The sequence below is a fragment of the Typha latifolia genome, chromosome 8, assembly GCF_019914945.1.
Source record: "Typha latifolia isolate L0001 chromosome 8, TyphaL0001v2, whole genome shotgun sequence".
Lineage (NCBI taxonomy): Eukaryota > Viridiplantae > Streptophyta > Magnoliopsida > Poales > Typhaceae > Typha > Typha latifolia.
The window spans coordinates 11,622,124-11,637,420 of record NC_133093.1 but is presented as its reverse complement, the minus strand read 5'-3'; the positions used below and the strand labels follow the sequence as shown (position 1 = coordinate 11,637,420).

At 36.8% G+C, this 15,297-nt stretch overlaps 2 protein-coding genes across 3 annotated transcripts; both read left to right on the top strand.

Annotated features, from left to right (window-relative positions):
• Positions 1-286: 286 nt before the first annotated feature.
• Positions 287-3,422, top strand: LOC140793863 (uncharacterized RNA-binding protein C25G10.01). The gene is made up of 7 exons (XM_073145610.1): positions 287-408; positions 486-505; positions 1,581-1,736; positions 1,848-1,947; positions 2,011-2,160; positions 2,729-2,798; positions 2,942-3,422. The coding sequence occupies exons 1-7, from the start codon at positions 406-408 to the stop codon at positions 3,109-3,111; spliced, it is 669 nt and encodes a 222-aa protein (XP_073001711.1). The 5' UTR covers positions 287-405; the 3' UTR covers positions 3,112-3,422.
• A 1,125-nt stretch (positions 3,423-4,547) lies between these two features.
• Positions 4,548-8,953, top strand: LOC140794467 (ankyrin repeat domain-containing protein, chloroplastic). Of its 2 annotated transcripts, none has more exons than XM_073146505.1 (8): positions 4,548-5,380; positions 6,394-6,470; positions 6,883-6,981; positions 7,150-7,248; positions 7,690-7,788; positions 7,875-7,973; positions 8,395-8,566; positions 8,657-8,953. In XM_073146505.1, the coding sequence occupies exons 1-7, from the start codon at positions 4,594-4,596 to the stop codon at positions 8,500-8,502; spliced, it is 1,368 nt and encodes a 455-aa protein (XP_073002606.1). In that variant the 5' UTR covers positions 4,548-4,593; the 3' UTR covers positions 8,503-8,566; positions 8,657-8,953. The 2 variants fall into 2 exon arrangements, with proteins under 2 accessions (XP_073002606.1, XP_073002607.1); XM_073146506.1 differs by having other exon boundaries at positions 8,642-8,953.
• The last annotated feature ends 6,344 nt before the right edge of the window (positions 8,954-15,297 follow it).

Here is a 15,297-nt window from a genome sequence, read left to right as displayed (position 1 = left end):
GAATTCTATTAAATTCAACATTAAAAGGGTATGTATATTTACATAAGAGATTCATAACGATTTCATCTTCTGTTTATTGTGTTTTAAAAATAAACTCGCAAAAATTAATATTAGAATAATGCTATGTATATAATTATTTTATAAATAATTTTAATATGGTATCAAAGATGATACGCATCATTCACTAAGAAATATAAGAAAGAAACCTTCCTGGATGCCGTTCTTTTAAGCGATGGATAAGATGATCCCAACCGTTGATTTTGTCAAATCTAACAACCATTGAAAATGATGGGGTGCCCTACATGTACTCGAATCCAGTCTCTCACTCGATATAACCGCAACGCCGAGGTTGGGCTGCAGGCTTTTTCGTCTTCCTCGTTCTAGGGCTCCAAGCTTCGATCTCGAATGGTTCGTCTCCTCTTCTCTCCTCTTCCCCTCTACCCTCCATGATCTCACTGACGCTTCCTTTCTTCTTCCTCTTGCAGGCGGATTCTCCACGCAGGAGGTAAAACCCTAGATCTTCTCTTAACCTAAATCGTGATTTGTTATATATATATATATATATTAGTTCGAGGGTCAGATTTGATAGAGTTTTGCTGCTTTTCGCCTTATTTATTTCGTATAAGGAGTAAGGATCTGCTCAGTTTTGTCCCAGATGGCCTGTCACCCCCAATCCATCAATCTTGGATGGAAACAAAGATTTCGTTGTTCTTAGCTTTTCGGTTAGGCTTATCATCACTGCTTTAGGTGCGGATTTCGTGTTGATTTGGGTTATATCAGGAGGAAAGGAAACGAAGAAGAAGATGGGAAGGGTTCCTGCTTACTATTATATATTGTCTCCAGTTTCACATTCCAAGTTGTTTCTTTTGGTAGAGAGAAAATTTTGTGAATCTGGATTTGTTTGGGAATGTCCGTTTTCATCTTATATCCTAGTGATTTTTTTGTTGTTCACGATTGGTTGCATGAACTTTGCGTGCTCTTCTTTCCTGATTTGCTAGTTAAGTTTGTCAGATTTTTTATAAATATCTTCTTAGTCTTCTCATTTTAGCTAGTCAAGGCCACATTTCTCTTCAGGCATGGTAGCCTTAGGATAGTAGGCTTGATTCGTGCTAAGTGACTTGACCGGCTGTGGACATTGTAGAGAGAGGCTTCAATTGCCACATTCAAATCCAGCTTATCTATGCTTCTTTTAAGTTTTTAATCTACAATTTTGATTCAAAAGGAGCTTGCTTTTCTTTTGCACAGATGTTTTCTTTTGCAGCTACAGAAAATTAATGTCATTTTAGTTAGGTTAAGAATGATATATATATATTTTTTTAAGTTGAACTTATCTATCTGTAGTGATAGTGGGTAGCTGCAAGCCGCGATTTTTGGTTATGGCTTAAGTTCCTATGCTTGAACTTTGTTTTTTTATTGGCCGAGTGTTTTTCCTTTTTTATGCCTTATCCATTGGTGCCTCTTTAAGCCTCTTACTAGGTGCATTCACTACAGATTATATGTACATCTATGAAGCTTCCATAATTATCTTTGTCTGGCCTTTATTGTTTTTGTGATGTCTCGTTTTCTTGCAAATATTACAGGTATTCACAATCCCCTGTTCATGGTAGGGATCGTTCTAGGTCTAGATCCCGCTCGAGGTCGCCAGCCAGAATCAGGTCTAGGGTCAGACCACAATCAAGGTCTCCATCACCCATTCCGAGATCACGGTCTCGATCACGATCCAGAAGTCGTGGCAGGTTTGACTCCTATCCTGGCGTTGGTAAATTTAATTGTTATACTATTTTCATAGATTATAATTATTGTTGCATTTTGGATTTCAAGGTGACAAATTTTACTTGCGGTTTCAGGCATGGTGCGGTGAATCCTGGTGATACTCTATATGTGACAGGACTGTCAGGCAGAGTTACAGAAAGGGATCTGAAGGATCACTTTTCAAAGGAGGGAAAGGTAAGGTTTTGCTGGATTTCTGCGTTGATCTTTAGATGGCATTTAATTTCCTCCTTTCTATAGGTGACTGGATGCTACCTGGTTGTGGAACCTCGTACGCGTATCTCTCGGGGTTTTGCATTTGTGACGATGGAGACAGTTGAAGATGCGGATCGATGCATTAAATATCTGAACCAGTCAGTTCTGGAGGGTCGTTACATAACTGTCGAAAAGGTATGACTCCGAGCAAAGTAGCCTAGATTTTGGTGGTGCAAGTGCTTTTATTTGCTCCATCGTCCTTTTGACTTGAGGGTTTTTATTATATTCAGAAGAAATTTCGTCAGCTATTTGGCAGCAATCAAGATTATGGGATCTTCCATCTCAACTTTAGTCAAACAGCTTGATGAATGGCCAGCCTAACAGTTTTCCTTGCATCACATCAATTTATCATAGCATATCCCGCCCAACTAAACAATCTCAGCATTCACCTTCAACTCTCTCAAGAACTAATCAACGGACAATACCAACTCTTAAACTGGAAATTATGGTACTTAAGTCCTGCATTCATCTAACGATGCTACTACTAGTCATGCCTATGTTGGTACTTGTTTCAAGACTTTCCTTTCTATATGGTTTATACCCTTTAAGAGTAGTTTTTTAGCGTTTCTTGTTTTTTAATTGTTTTAACTTTTCAATTGTTACTAATTGTTGTACAATTCTTTCACCCTTGTTGCTGTCCCTCATTTGAGGTTAATTTCCGGTATAATATATCAAGAATGAAGGTGCTATCTTTCATTTTCAGTCGAGGAGGAAACGACCAAGAACACCTACACCTGGAAACTACCTTGGATTGAAAAACAGCCGAGATACCAGTGAGTTTTATGCGATTTTGTTTGTTCCCTACTATTGGCTATCATGTTAAGAGTCTTTGTTTTATTATATTTGTGTTTCCTCCATTTCTTGGCTGCTGATCAGTTTGTTTACTATACGTTGCTCACTTAGTTGCTTTTTATAGGAGATCGCCATGACCGTGGCAGGAACCGTGGAGGCTATGGTCGTGATGATTATGGAGGTGGCTACCGTCGGTCCCCAAGGCGCTCACCTTACCGAGGAGGCCGTGATTACTCCCCATATGGAAGCCCAGATAGGGGCTATGGTCGCCGTGCAGATGTGTATGCCAGATAGTTTTGGACATACAGTATTCACTCCTTAATGTGAGATGGGCATCATCACTCTGAAGACTTGCAGATGGTTTGTGTTGTCTATTATGACTTGTTATTAGATATGGATGTTATCACCACTTGTTCTAGTTAAAAGTTGCTTTATGTAGTCGTAGGGTTGTTATTCTGATAGTTTACCAGAAACTGGTTTGAGAAGTTGGAATTCTTAATATTGATTACTACTTGTGCTTGAGGACTTCTATGCTGCAGATTAGCATGTCTTGTATTTTTATTGCATTGAAGTACATCAGTATTTAATATCTTTTACCATGATAACCTATTGTTTGGCTCATTGTGCATTTTATTCAAGGCACTGTATGAGGATATCCTCTTCTTTTTTTGTACTGCTGACCTGATTATTCTGGTAAGATCAGCAGTAGCATGCTTGGTAGATTTTTCTTCAGACTTATATGAGATGTGAGTGTTTTCTGCAGCAAAGCAAAATTGTTGATCGCTGAAGAGCCCAGACACTATGTATCCTCCAGTTGAGCATATCATGGCTCACATTCTTTGTCTTACCATCGAGCTATTGCATAGAATACACCTGGATTTTGTTAGAAGACTAGATCTAGTCTAGATGAGTCTAATCCTTTTCTGCAAAATGTAGCTCTTCTTCTCTCTTTTGTTTCTTTGTATTTGCTGGCCTAATCGGAAGGCATTTTGCAACTTAATTGTATACTTAACATATAAAATTAAGTGTATATATATATATTTTATAATCAATACATATTTTATTATAATAAAGTGCATATAATTTTATATACGATGCACATTAGAGTTTATTATAATTAAATTATAAAATCTCTTTTATTTATTATTTAGTGGATTATTTTAATCTTTTGTATAAATTGTACTTATTTTATTATAAAAAAACATGTATTTAATATAAAAAATAAAAACATTCCATTTTAAGAATTTATACATAATTATTAAAATTCAAAGTCTTTTTTCTGTAAATAACTCTAGATCCCCGCTCTATATCTGTTGAGCTATTTTTATAATGAAAAAAAATATATTTATCTTTTTTTTTCTATTTAATCCTAAAACTATACTTACTTAGACAATAAGGTACTTTAATCAACCCAACTATATAAATTGTGCGCAATTTAGAGCCTAATCCTACTATTATTAAAATTTAAAAGCTTTTTGCATAAATTCTCTAAAATATCCTTTCGTCATCTTGGCAATGCGTGAAATATAGATTTTCTAGTCATTATTCCTCTCTCTCTCTCTCTCTCTCTCTCTCTCTCTCTCTCTCTCTCTCTCTCTCTCTCTATATATATATATATATATATTCTAGCAAATTAGGTTGTTTAAGAGGGTCGATCTGCCAAATTGTGATATGTAGGGTGTTTTCTGTAATTTCCGATAATGTTGTGTACAAATCTTCCTATCCTGGCAGGCGGGTAAGCTAACGGCAGAATACAAGTAACGCAGGCGGACAAGGATGCCTCCAACTTTCTCACTGCTCTCTCTCACTACTCCCATCCCGATCCCTTTCTCCCCTCCTCGTTCCAACTCCTCTTTCCCTCTCTCCCGCCCGTTCTTTAGACCTCCCCTTTCCTCCTCCTCCTCCTCCCCCCTTTCCACTTCCTCTACCTTCTTCCCCTACTCAATTCCTTATCCCCACCAAAACCCTAATCAGGAACAAGAAGCCGTGGACAAAGACGGGGACGACGACGAAGACGACGATGACGAGGAGGTCGTCATCGGAGATTGCCTCGTCTTTGAAGAAGGCGCCTTCGAGGACGGCGACCCCTTCCTCCGCTCCAACCATTCCCGAGGATCAGAGAGGCCCGCGAGGCGGAAGGCGGCCAATGCCGTGGCGGAACCCGAGAGTTTGGTCCCGGAGAAGTGGAAGGAGGCGGTGGAGGAGATCAACCTGTCCAAGAAGGATAAGCGCAAGATCGCGTACGAGCTGAGGTTTGGGAGCAAGCTGGAGAGGAGGAAGCCGCCGACGCTGCCGGATATGGAGGAGTACAAGGCGTATAAGGAGATGAAGCTGGCGCAGCTGAATCCCGTGGTGCTCGATGAACCTAAGGAGCTCACGCCTGAGAAGGAATTGGCGGTGGCGGCACCGCCTGTGTCGGGGATGGAGCGGTTGTCCGGAGGAAGAGTGGCTCCCAAGAACCCTAGGTCAGGATCGGACGGTGGGAGTTTGGAAGATATTACAGAGTTCCTTAATAGTGGAGATTATGTGCCGGGGGAGATGGATGATGACAAGAAGCCAAGAAGTAAGTTGTTACTTCAGTTCTTTCATGCAATTTCTTTTTCTTTCTTTTATTTGAATGCTCTTGATTTTTATTTCCTTTTCATGTTTACTGTTGTTAATCTTGAGGAAGCTCTACATGATAAAGCATGCGATTTTGAAAAATCTTTTTGTTTAGGTTAAGAATGTCAGAACCCTTCTGATTGGACCTTGTAGAATTGTTAACTATCTTGATCGTGTTATTGTCTTCTTTCCTCCTGAAGTTTCTTATCACATCAGGGAAGATATGCTTGGAACGGTGAGGAGGAAGCGGATGCTAGTTGTTTTCTTGATAGGCTGGTACTTGAGGATCTGATCATTAAGATTTAAGAATTGAGAGGATGTAACAGTAGAGGCTCTGGCTAGGTTTGATTTTGTCCCTCGACCTAACCTGGCCAATTTACAGATGGGTCAAACTCATCTGAAATATAAATTTGATAAGAAAGTAGTTATATTGGTCGAATAGTAATAGGAGATAAATTGCAGAACTTTCTTCTTCTTTACCTTGTTCTTGTGGTTTGAATTGTCTTAATGGTGAACAAGGTGCTGGTAATAATTTTTTTTTTTTTTTTGAGGCTTCATGTTTAATTTAGATGTTGTCATTTTAAGCTACAAGAATAGAAAACTATTGGTTTCTCAGTATGAGCTTAAATTAGTCCTGATACAAACTGTTTGTTTGTAACTTCCACTATATGTTGTTTTTGTTGCTGTATTATAGTGTCAAACTGTCAACAGAATCTAGTATTCCATATATTTTAGCCCAATTTAACTGACTATGGATAGTCCATGCTTTATATAGTCATCCGTCGTTGTTAACTTTTCTCTATTCTTTTTTAAGGCCTGCTCCTTTAGCTCCAACTCTGCAAGTGTTCTCAGGAGTCAAGATTAAAATTTACTTTATTTCCAGATAAAGTTTTTGTGATGGCTTTTGTAATAGAAAAATTGACTATTAAGGTGGCACTGCATGCTTATTTATTCTGACTTTTGTGAAATTAATAGGTCGCCGTAAGCTTTTCACAGATGAGGAAAAGGTCCTCCTAAACAAACGCATACCTGATCTGGGAGTTGCAACTTCTGTAAGTGTTTTCTTCTCGGACATTTAGAAGTGTTTTTGATTCCATCCATTGTGTATTTTGATCTTATTTGTTGAAAAATAGCCTTGATAATTCATCTTTGTGTTGGACTGAAGCAAATTAAAGATCTCTTAGTATGAAAATGCACAATCTGACTCTATATTGTCAAAGTTAGGATGTTTAATGGATCTCAGTTTGTTGGGACTGTTGACATCCATCAGATTAGTGAATAAAGAGAATCATCAGAGATACTTGGAGAAGCAACCATTCTTCTTACTGTAATTTGACTCTGCAAGTCCTTCTGGCTTTGTAGATGATGTTTACGGAGATGAAGCTCATATGTTCTATGGCACTAGTTTTTTATTTCTAGAATTCCTCTCAAAATGCTTGAATTTATACTTCTTTGTTCTTACAGAACAAATGGCTGCCTCTACACACTATAGCTGCATCAGGAGAGTTTTATGTTCTGGACAGACTTTTGAAGCATAATGTTGATATCAATGCTGTTGATAAGGTGTGCTATATTATTTCTTTATTCATCTACCTTTTCTTTTTTAGTTTCCATCTGGATATAGAAAAGTCTTCTATATCAGTGGTTTGGAATCCTATCATTTCTTTTCTGTTTTTCTCATTGGACTATTAATTTCAAATAAGTTCATTTACTGATTTTAATTTCCTCCAGGATGGTCTGTCAGCTATTCATAAAGCAATACTTTGTAAGAAGCAGGCCATTGTGAATTATCTATTGAGAAACTCAGCAAATCCATTTGTACGTGATAAGGTAAGTAAAGAACTTTTAGTGCTTTTCATATATAAGCTCTTTTGTGCAGTATGCGCACCTGTATCATACTGTTAGAAATTCCACCTTTATTTTTATTAATTGACTGTCCATTTCCTATTAGTCCTTTATTTGCATCTAAATTGTTCTTTTAGAGGAGACTTTTTGTGGTTTTCATGTGCAACTCTTTTAAAGTTTCACATATTGTAACTTGAGTTGCTTTATTCTTTATTTTACATATTTCTTGCTATAATCTGCAGTTGTACTTAACTCATATGTGGTATGTATCGTTTAGATTTTCATTGTTCTCTAATATCAGAATTCATTTATGAACCCAAGATTTTTTATTTCCAGCTTCATTAATGGGAGGCAAGTTAAACTATCTTGATCTTGAGTTCTCTTAACTTGTTTTGATAAGCTAATGATAGTACTTGCTTGCTACAGGATGGGGCTACCTTGATGCATTATGCAGTCCAAACTGCATCCATTGAGACCATAAAGATTCTTTTGCTATATAATGTTGACATCAATCTTTCAGATGATGTACGCCAATGAATTTGATACTGAAGTTCTACTCTTTAATTTACTCTATTTTCCCGACTAATATCTGGATAAAACTCCTTTTCCAGGATGGCTGGACACCATTGCATCTCGCGGTGCAAACACAAAGAACAGATATTGTGAAACTATTACTAATAAAAGGTGCCAATCGGACAATAAGAAACCATGTAAGTCGCTAATATGGAACCCATTTTTCGTTGCCACACATTGGTCACCAATGACTCGAGCTAATCTGTTAGATTTCTTGCTAAGCATAATCGTATGAACTTTAATCAATATATATTTTAATGGTAGAATCATAATTATGTGGCAGAAGATACTTCAGACTACATACACACTTTCTGATTTTCTTCTAAATGTTGATCTTTACATGTTCTATAAAGGGCTATAAACTTACTATTGGTGTAATATTATATTGTCACCACTAAATTGGGTTCTCTCCTCGTTCTGTTTTTCTTGTTGCTTATCCTATTCATCCTACTCGCTGTTTTGGTGCTATGCCATATTTGAATATGAATTCATTTCACAAAAATCTATACTTTTAAGTAAATTGTCCCCACTTACTAACAATAAGACACATGCTTGTAGGATGGTTTAACCCCACTTGAAATGTGTCTTCACTTTGGTCGGCATTTGAGAACCTATGAATTTATCAAGTTACTGAAGGGGTTTCCATCGTCAAAACCACCTGTCTGAGATTGTCTATACTCAAGTTTGTCTATACCAGGTGTATGATACTGGTTGGTGCGTTCCTGCACAGGTGAAACTTCTCTTCTGATTCTTTTATTTCTGTTGTAGTAGTTGAATTCTTTATCTGACATAATCACAGAGGTAGGTTATTCTGTGGCAGGTAATGGGCACCTAGTCACCAGCACACTTCGGTTTCATGAACAGTTGACTTCTTTTCTCGGCAAGAGGTATGCCAACGAAACTTCCTATAGTGCATTTGGGATAACCATGGTATAGATGCTTATGTTTCAAAGGTAATTGTACGATGAGATGTCATCAATCAACTAAGTTTATGGTTGGTACAAGTAGATTTACTGACCATCCATTGCTAATTAACAGACCTTTCCTTTTTGGAGAAAGGATGTACAATAGACTATTTAATTGGCCTTTTAATCCATTCATATATTTAGCTGCCTCATATTTTGTATATTGACACCCGGAATTTAAATCTGCCCTCTTTATTCATTGAATTGAAGTGTACAAAGGGAAAGCATTCTTCATATGTATATTTTCGTGAAACAGACACCGAGAGACTGAAATAAATAAGGATACCCCACTCCCCAGTAGTACTGGATCCTCAGTGTGCAAGCCCAAGGTTTTGAAACAAATTATATTCAACTACATATGTATATCTTTATCCAAATTGTGGTTGTTATTAGAAGTTAACGGCGATTAGGTTTTCTTGTACTTCTTCCTACTTTTCTATTTTCTCGGGCAACCTCTAAAGAGAAGGGTACCATCGCACAATTGGTTTGTGACAGCGGAAGCACACACCCCCTGTGATTATGTAGGCTGGCTAGTTAATGGAGAACTTGGGATCATGCAAGGAAAATGCATGCACTGCTTGGAATCTAGTATCATTTTCCCGTGACGTATAGGTGCCGTTTCCATATAAAAAGCGTGGCACCCTGCAGACTTTAGAGGTCAACTTGGAGGGTACATATTGTTATTGTTTAAGCCGGTAGGTCCTACGCGTCCTATCGATCAACTAAAGCACACGAGCAAGCTATAGACTTTTGGTGCATCTTTTATGATTAGACCTATTTGGTTATCTGCATTTAAGCCTTCTGGGTCTTTCTAATCTACCAACTACTTACTGTGGAAGTGTTTGACGAGGTGTAAGAGGTGTTGGGAGTCCAAAGGATAAGAATCATATTTTTGTGGGTGATGTTTTTTCCTCTATGAATCTTAACGCCTTAACTATTGATATTATGTAATAGTATAACGGATTAATTAATAATACAAGTGGAACAAGGAGTTTGTACCATGAGCCACTCCAGCCTTTCTTTACTTAAATTGATTAAATTGATCCCATTGTACTCGAGAAACTAGTGAAACTATGCGGGCCACTAATATAGTTTGGTCATTGGGTTCTATTAGTTTATAATAGAGGCTATGTGTTTAATTTCTCGTAAACTAGTTTATAATAGAGATTATGTGTTCAATTTTCCGTAAAAGTTAGGATTGTTCTTTGATGAATTTTAATTAAAATATTATATGTATATTATTTGGGCTTATTGTAATTTGTTTCAACTATGTGTATGGCGAGCCCTTTTGCTTGATAAGAAAAAACTAATCGAACTTTGGGCTTATGCCACATGTTCATCGTTTGAAGTTCCCTGCATACTGAATCCTGTTGTTTGTACTATGTTTCCAATACTGAGTTAAGAAGCAGGAATTTAAAAACAGTTATGATCGAGAAAAAAAAAAGCTAAGAGTTTCCAAAAAAAAAAAAATTGTGAACGAATTACGAATTTTCTTTTGAATATAATTAACATAAAATATTAAGAGTTAAAAAGAACATATTAAATATATATAAATTTAGTAAAATCAATCTTTACAAATAGTATGAAATACGCTAATAATAGCAATATCAATATTTACTATTTAAATAAATAAGTTATAAATTATTTAGAAAAAGTGGGTAAATGATATTCGTATCGATATCTAAAAATTATATTCAACCCGTATTCATATCTGTATCTAAATTTTTTATCCGTATTTAAATTCTTATTTGAGTTTTATAAGAATTCATATTCGGGTTAGTTAGAAATTGAAATTTTTTATCAGAATCAAATTCGAACCGGGTAAGAGTTAGTGAAATCCGTTTTCACCCCTAAGTCAGTATCCAATATTGCAGTATGCAATAATGAGCTAAGAAGCAGGAATTAAAAAGCAGTAATTATCGAAAAAGAAAAATAAAGTTAAAAGTAGCAGCACTTGCCTTCTTCCATATCCACTATGGTCTATGGATTTTTTTTTTGGGTTTTTCGCACGCTTAAAAATAAAATCTACTCATCAAATAGACCCCACCAGTCCCATCCAGTCCCCAATTGAAGAAACAAATATAGTCCGGATCGGCTCCGACACCTGTCCTATCATACCACCTTAAAACACCCACGACAGGCCTCCACGTTTCAAGATCTGCACCGTAGCCGCCCCGTCCAATATCCGATCCCAGCCGTCCATGTCCGGGACCGGAGCAGTTATAACGAGAAAGGTTCGCATAACAGTTCGAGCCAGGCCGAGCCAGCGAGGGATGATACAAATGCGGTCTGGCTCTGAATAGAAATAGAATAGAGACGACGCCCACCTCCCCCACCCCCTCCCTTCCCCCGTTTCGATGGTTTCTTCCCCTCTTCTATTCCTCCTCTTAGATGATTGAATTCGATCAGAAGAATTGCATCTTGGTTGGTCTCTTCTCTTGATTTGGTGAGATGGGCCAGTGCGTTTCGAGGAGGAGGACAGGTAGGGAGAAAACGGGATGCCTCGCGGTGGCCAAGGAACAGCGGTCGAGATTCTATATTATGAGGAGGTGCATGGTGATGCTTCTCTGTTGGTATAAGTATGGAAAGCACTGAGCTTTGTAAGATTTTGTCTTTAGGCGAAGAATCCAGAGACTCATCTACTCTTAATTCTTCTTCCATTTTATAAGACTTAGAATCTTGTTTTCGTCTTAGGCCTATTTGTAGATATGTCTATGGGATGGAAGTTTGTTAATTAGATTCTCCTAATACAGTGATTAATATGGCATCTAATAAAAGAGGTCATTTATTATATTGCCTTCAACCGTGAGCTCTTTTTTTCCTAGTTAATCTGTAACTAATTGTGCTGTGCTAGCTTGCTTATATCTTGCTGTGAAAGATGATTTTGAACCATGGAAAACTTGATTTTCTCGCCATTTTTCCATTCCTTCATTTTTATAGTGGTTGAATCTGTTATACATTGGAGAAATCATGACCTCAAATTGATAAAGGTTATTATTGAATTTATTTCCTCTTTGAGATAGTTTAATTTAGAGAGTTGATGACTCCAATGGCTATTTGCTGAGATAAGAAGTTAACCTATTGCTGAGATTGTTTGTCTATATATAACACTGCAGTTTCTATTGTTTGTATTATTTCCTTTTTTTCAGTCTGTGGGGTTAGAAGACAGTGTCTTTTTGCTATTTGGGACAGACGTGTTCTACTTTATACCTGAAGTCATTTGCAGCTTTGAACTTGTGTTATTTTTTCTGCAGACAGTTCCTCACTTGTGGATAACTTTTGTGGTTTAAAATCTACAAATTCTTTATCCATTTTACAGTCATTCATATCGTAAGACTTCAATTTCAGACCAAATCATGAGACTTTGCATGTAATTTGAATGTCCAATAGGCAAATCTTTTGAACTGGACGGGCTGTTCAATGCAAATAATTCTCGATTCTAACAATGCAATGCTTAGTGTGGTCTTGCTTTATTAAGTTATAATAGGTCCAAAAACACGTGTTTGGTGTGTAGTACAGTCTTTCATTGACGTGCAGAGTATTGAAATTTGGTGCTTGCATTGTAATTCTCCATGTAGTGCAACCGGATGATATACTCTGTGATTCAAAATTTGAACTCACTTATCATTATATGACTGGTGCAGTGCTTGTGTTTCTAGCTCCATCTATTACCTTGAAAAGTCTAGTTATCTCTTCAAATGCAAGGAAATGTAATCTATGTTTAGACTTGAAATTTAGTTCTAATCATCCATGAGTTGGTATAAGGCAAACCCTTTATAGGTGGTTGGGCACTTGAAATAATTAGACTGAGATAGAAATGAGTTGATTTATACTAGTGGATGAATAGTTTCTTGATTTATACTAGTGAACTGCCCCCTGAAAGGCCTAACAGATTAAACTTTCAATTATTTTGACTTTTGAATGTCTATGTGATAAATGTTTGGCATAACCGCAGAAGTTCTTGGCTGCATCGATTCAGGTTGGTGGAGATATTACGTTTCCCTTCTCAGTAGCTTGAATTAAGATAATACTCAGATAAAGATGGTCAGCACTTTTAGCCTGCATGTTTCCGACAGAAAGGGTCCACCGTAAGAGAGTTGTTACAACGGTACTGTGAATTAGGAAAGAAGATCTTAGTAGCATCTGTAAGATTTCCTATAGCAAAAACTCAACTTAAATCTTGGTACTATTGTTTTATACTTTCAAATATGAGTTGGGAATTGGATGTAATAATTAAAAGGTTAAAACTGTGTATGTGTTGAAAATTAAAACTGCGCATATGTTTAAAACTGAAAGCTTGTCTTAGGCAACATAAGTACATATGTTTTTTTTTAAATTTAAACCTTGTAAGTTCTGTATATTCCTTTATCATCTATATCTTGCTTTTAGGCTGACCAGCAGGAAGAGTCACTTAGCCATCTATTTCTTCGAAGCTAGTCTGTCTAGTGGAGCTTGCTTCCATTTCAATTATTTCGTGTATTTGAGATATTTGATTCTTCAGAAACATAATGCAATAAACATTACCAACACTCAAATCTCTTTTCTTGTGGATTGCTTCTCAAAAGAGTTCCTGATCTTTTCTTGAGTTGATCACAATCTCTCTCTGTTTTTAATCACATTCATGCTTTCAAAGATGAATTTCGACTATTTAAGCTGTATTTCTGCTTATCAACTGTCTAATCTTCCTTTGGAGACTAGTAGGTATAATTATCTGGAAATAGTCAACAGTGATTTTCTTGAAGATTAGTCATTGATAACCTGGTAGTAGCCAAGTTTGTCTTTCTCAGAGTACTGTGCATATGGCTCAAATACATTGGACTCTTTATCTTCAATCTCTGTACTCAAAAGGACCCAATTAAAGTCATATCACCCTAGTAAATAGAAGTACCTTATTTTGTGCTCTCTTTCTGAGTGTTATGGTATTTATGTGGTATGTGCATTTAATACCGGGTTGAAAGGAGAAGCAAAAGATAGAGACAGCGAATGGAAGGAAGAGATGGAGTAAATGGAGGCATGGGATAAGAGAGAAGGCAGTGAATGAGGGAATCTTTGCCTGACAATATAAAGGTGAGAGCATCTACTTATATAAATGCTCCTTACTGCCTATGCTCCAGTGTTTGACATTTACCTGCTCTCATTTATATACATAGTTACTCCTCAACTACCTTCGTGGCCTCTTCTATAGTGTAAGTCTTAGATTATTGAAGAAAATAGCCTACTAACTTGTGTTTCCTTCAAAAAATTTTTTTTTTGTTTTATACTATAAAGCTTTTAAGAGAAGAACACAGTTTGATAAGCTGACATGCTTGTTTGTTAGAGATGTTTACATGAAATAAAAGTAGCAAGTTTTTTTGCCAAGCATATATCATGATAAGTTTGCTGAAATAAAGAAACAAATGCAATAGGAACAGGTGCGCAACAAATATTTTGTAACATATCTGTTAGGGAAAGCAGCTGATGTTCTCAGAGCTCCTGTTGCAAAGGAAAAGTTACTGCGTGGTATAAGTAAATTGTAGTCTTATTGTCTCACAGTTTGTTCTACTGAACCACATAAATCTACAAGCATTTCTTCTGAATCTTAGTTTTCACTTCATTGTTGTAGATGTATGTAAATATTTCTACATGAAAGTATTGACAATTAAAGATTACTTAAGTAAAGAAAACTGCATGCATGTTGCAGGTATATATGCTCCATGTGACGGAGCGAAAAAAGAAAAGAGAAAAGGAAGAGATATTATGTGTGTGTGTGTGTATATATATATATAGATATATATTATGAGTTTAAGGCTAGAAAATATACCTCTTAAGCTTGGAAGTCGAAACATAGAGTAAGAGCTGATAGCTAGTGAGCGTGAAAGAGCACTAAGATATTGGCACGGCTCAATCAGATCACTCTTTGGTCATTAAAAAAAATTTGACCGTAAATATTAGTAACATCTGAGTGAACCGGGCCAACATCATAGTAACTATTTCATTCTTAGGGCATTTTGAAACATAGAGAAGAAGACATGAGACTGAGAGAGAGATGGTCGAGAGAGAGTGAGAGAGAGAGAGAGAGAGAGAAAAGAATGAGACGATGGTTAAAGGTAGAGAATGTCTTGCTTGGATTTAAGGAGCTCGGTGTGTGGGGGGTGGCATTTAAAACGCTCGGCTACCGAACGAGAAAGACAGGCTCCAGCATTAATAGAAACACCCCCCCAATACAATATTCTCTGCTTCTCTCTTTCTCTCTTCTCTCATATATTTAGTGTGTTATAAATAAGATCCCATTTTTCTTGTGGCGAAGTCCAAGAAATCCACCCATATTTATGTTAAAGCATTCAAATATCTCGTGAGGTTTAGCTACTCGTGCTTCAGCTATTACTACTCATTTGTACAAGTTTCTATGTCTACTTGTACGTGGAGAGGCATAGAAATTAAGAGAAATTTGCACCCATTTTGTAGGGAGATGAGTGATCTGGGATGCTCTCTCTCTCTCTCTCTCTCTCAATGCATG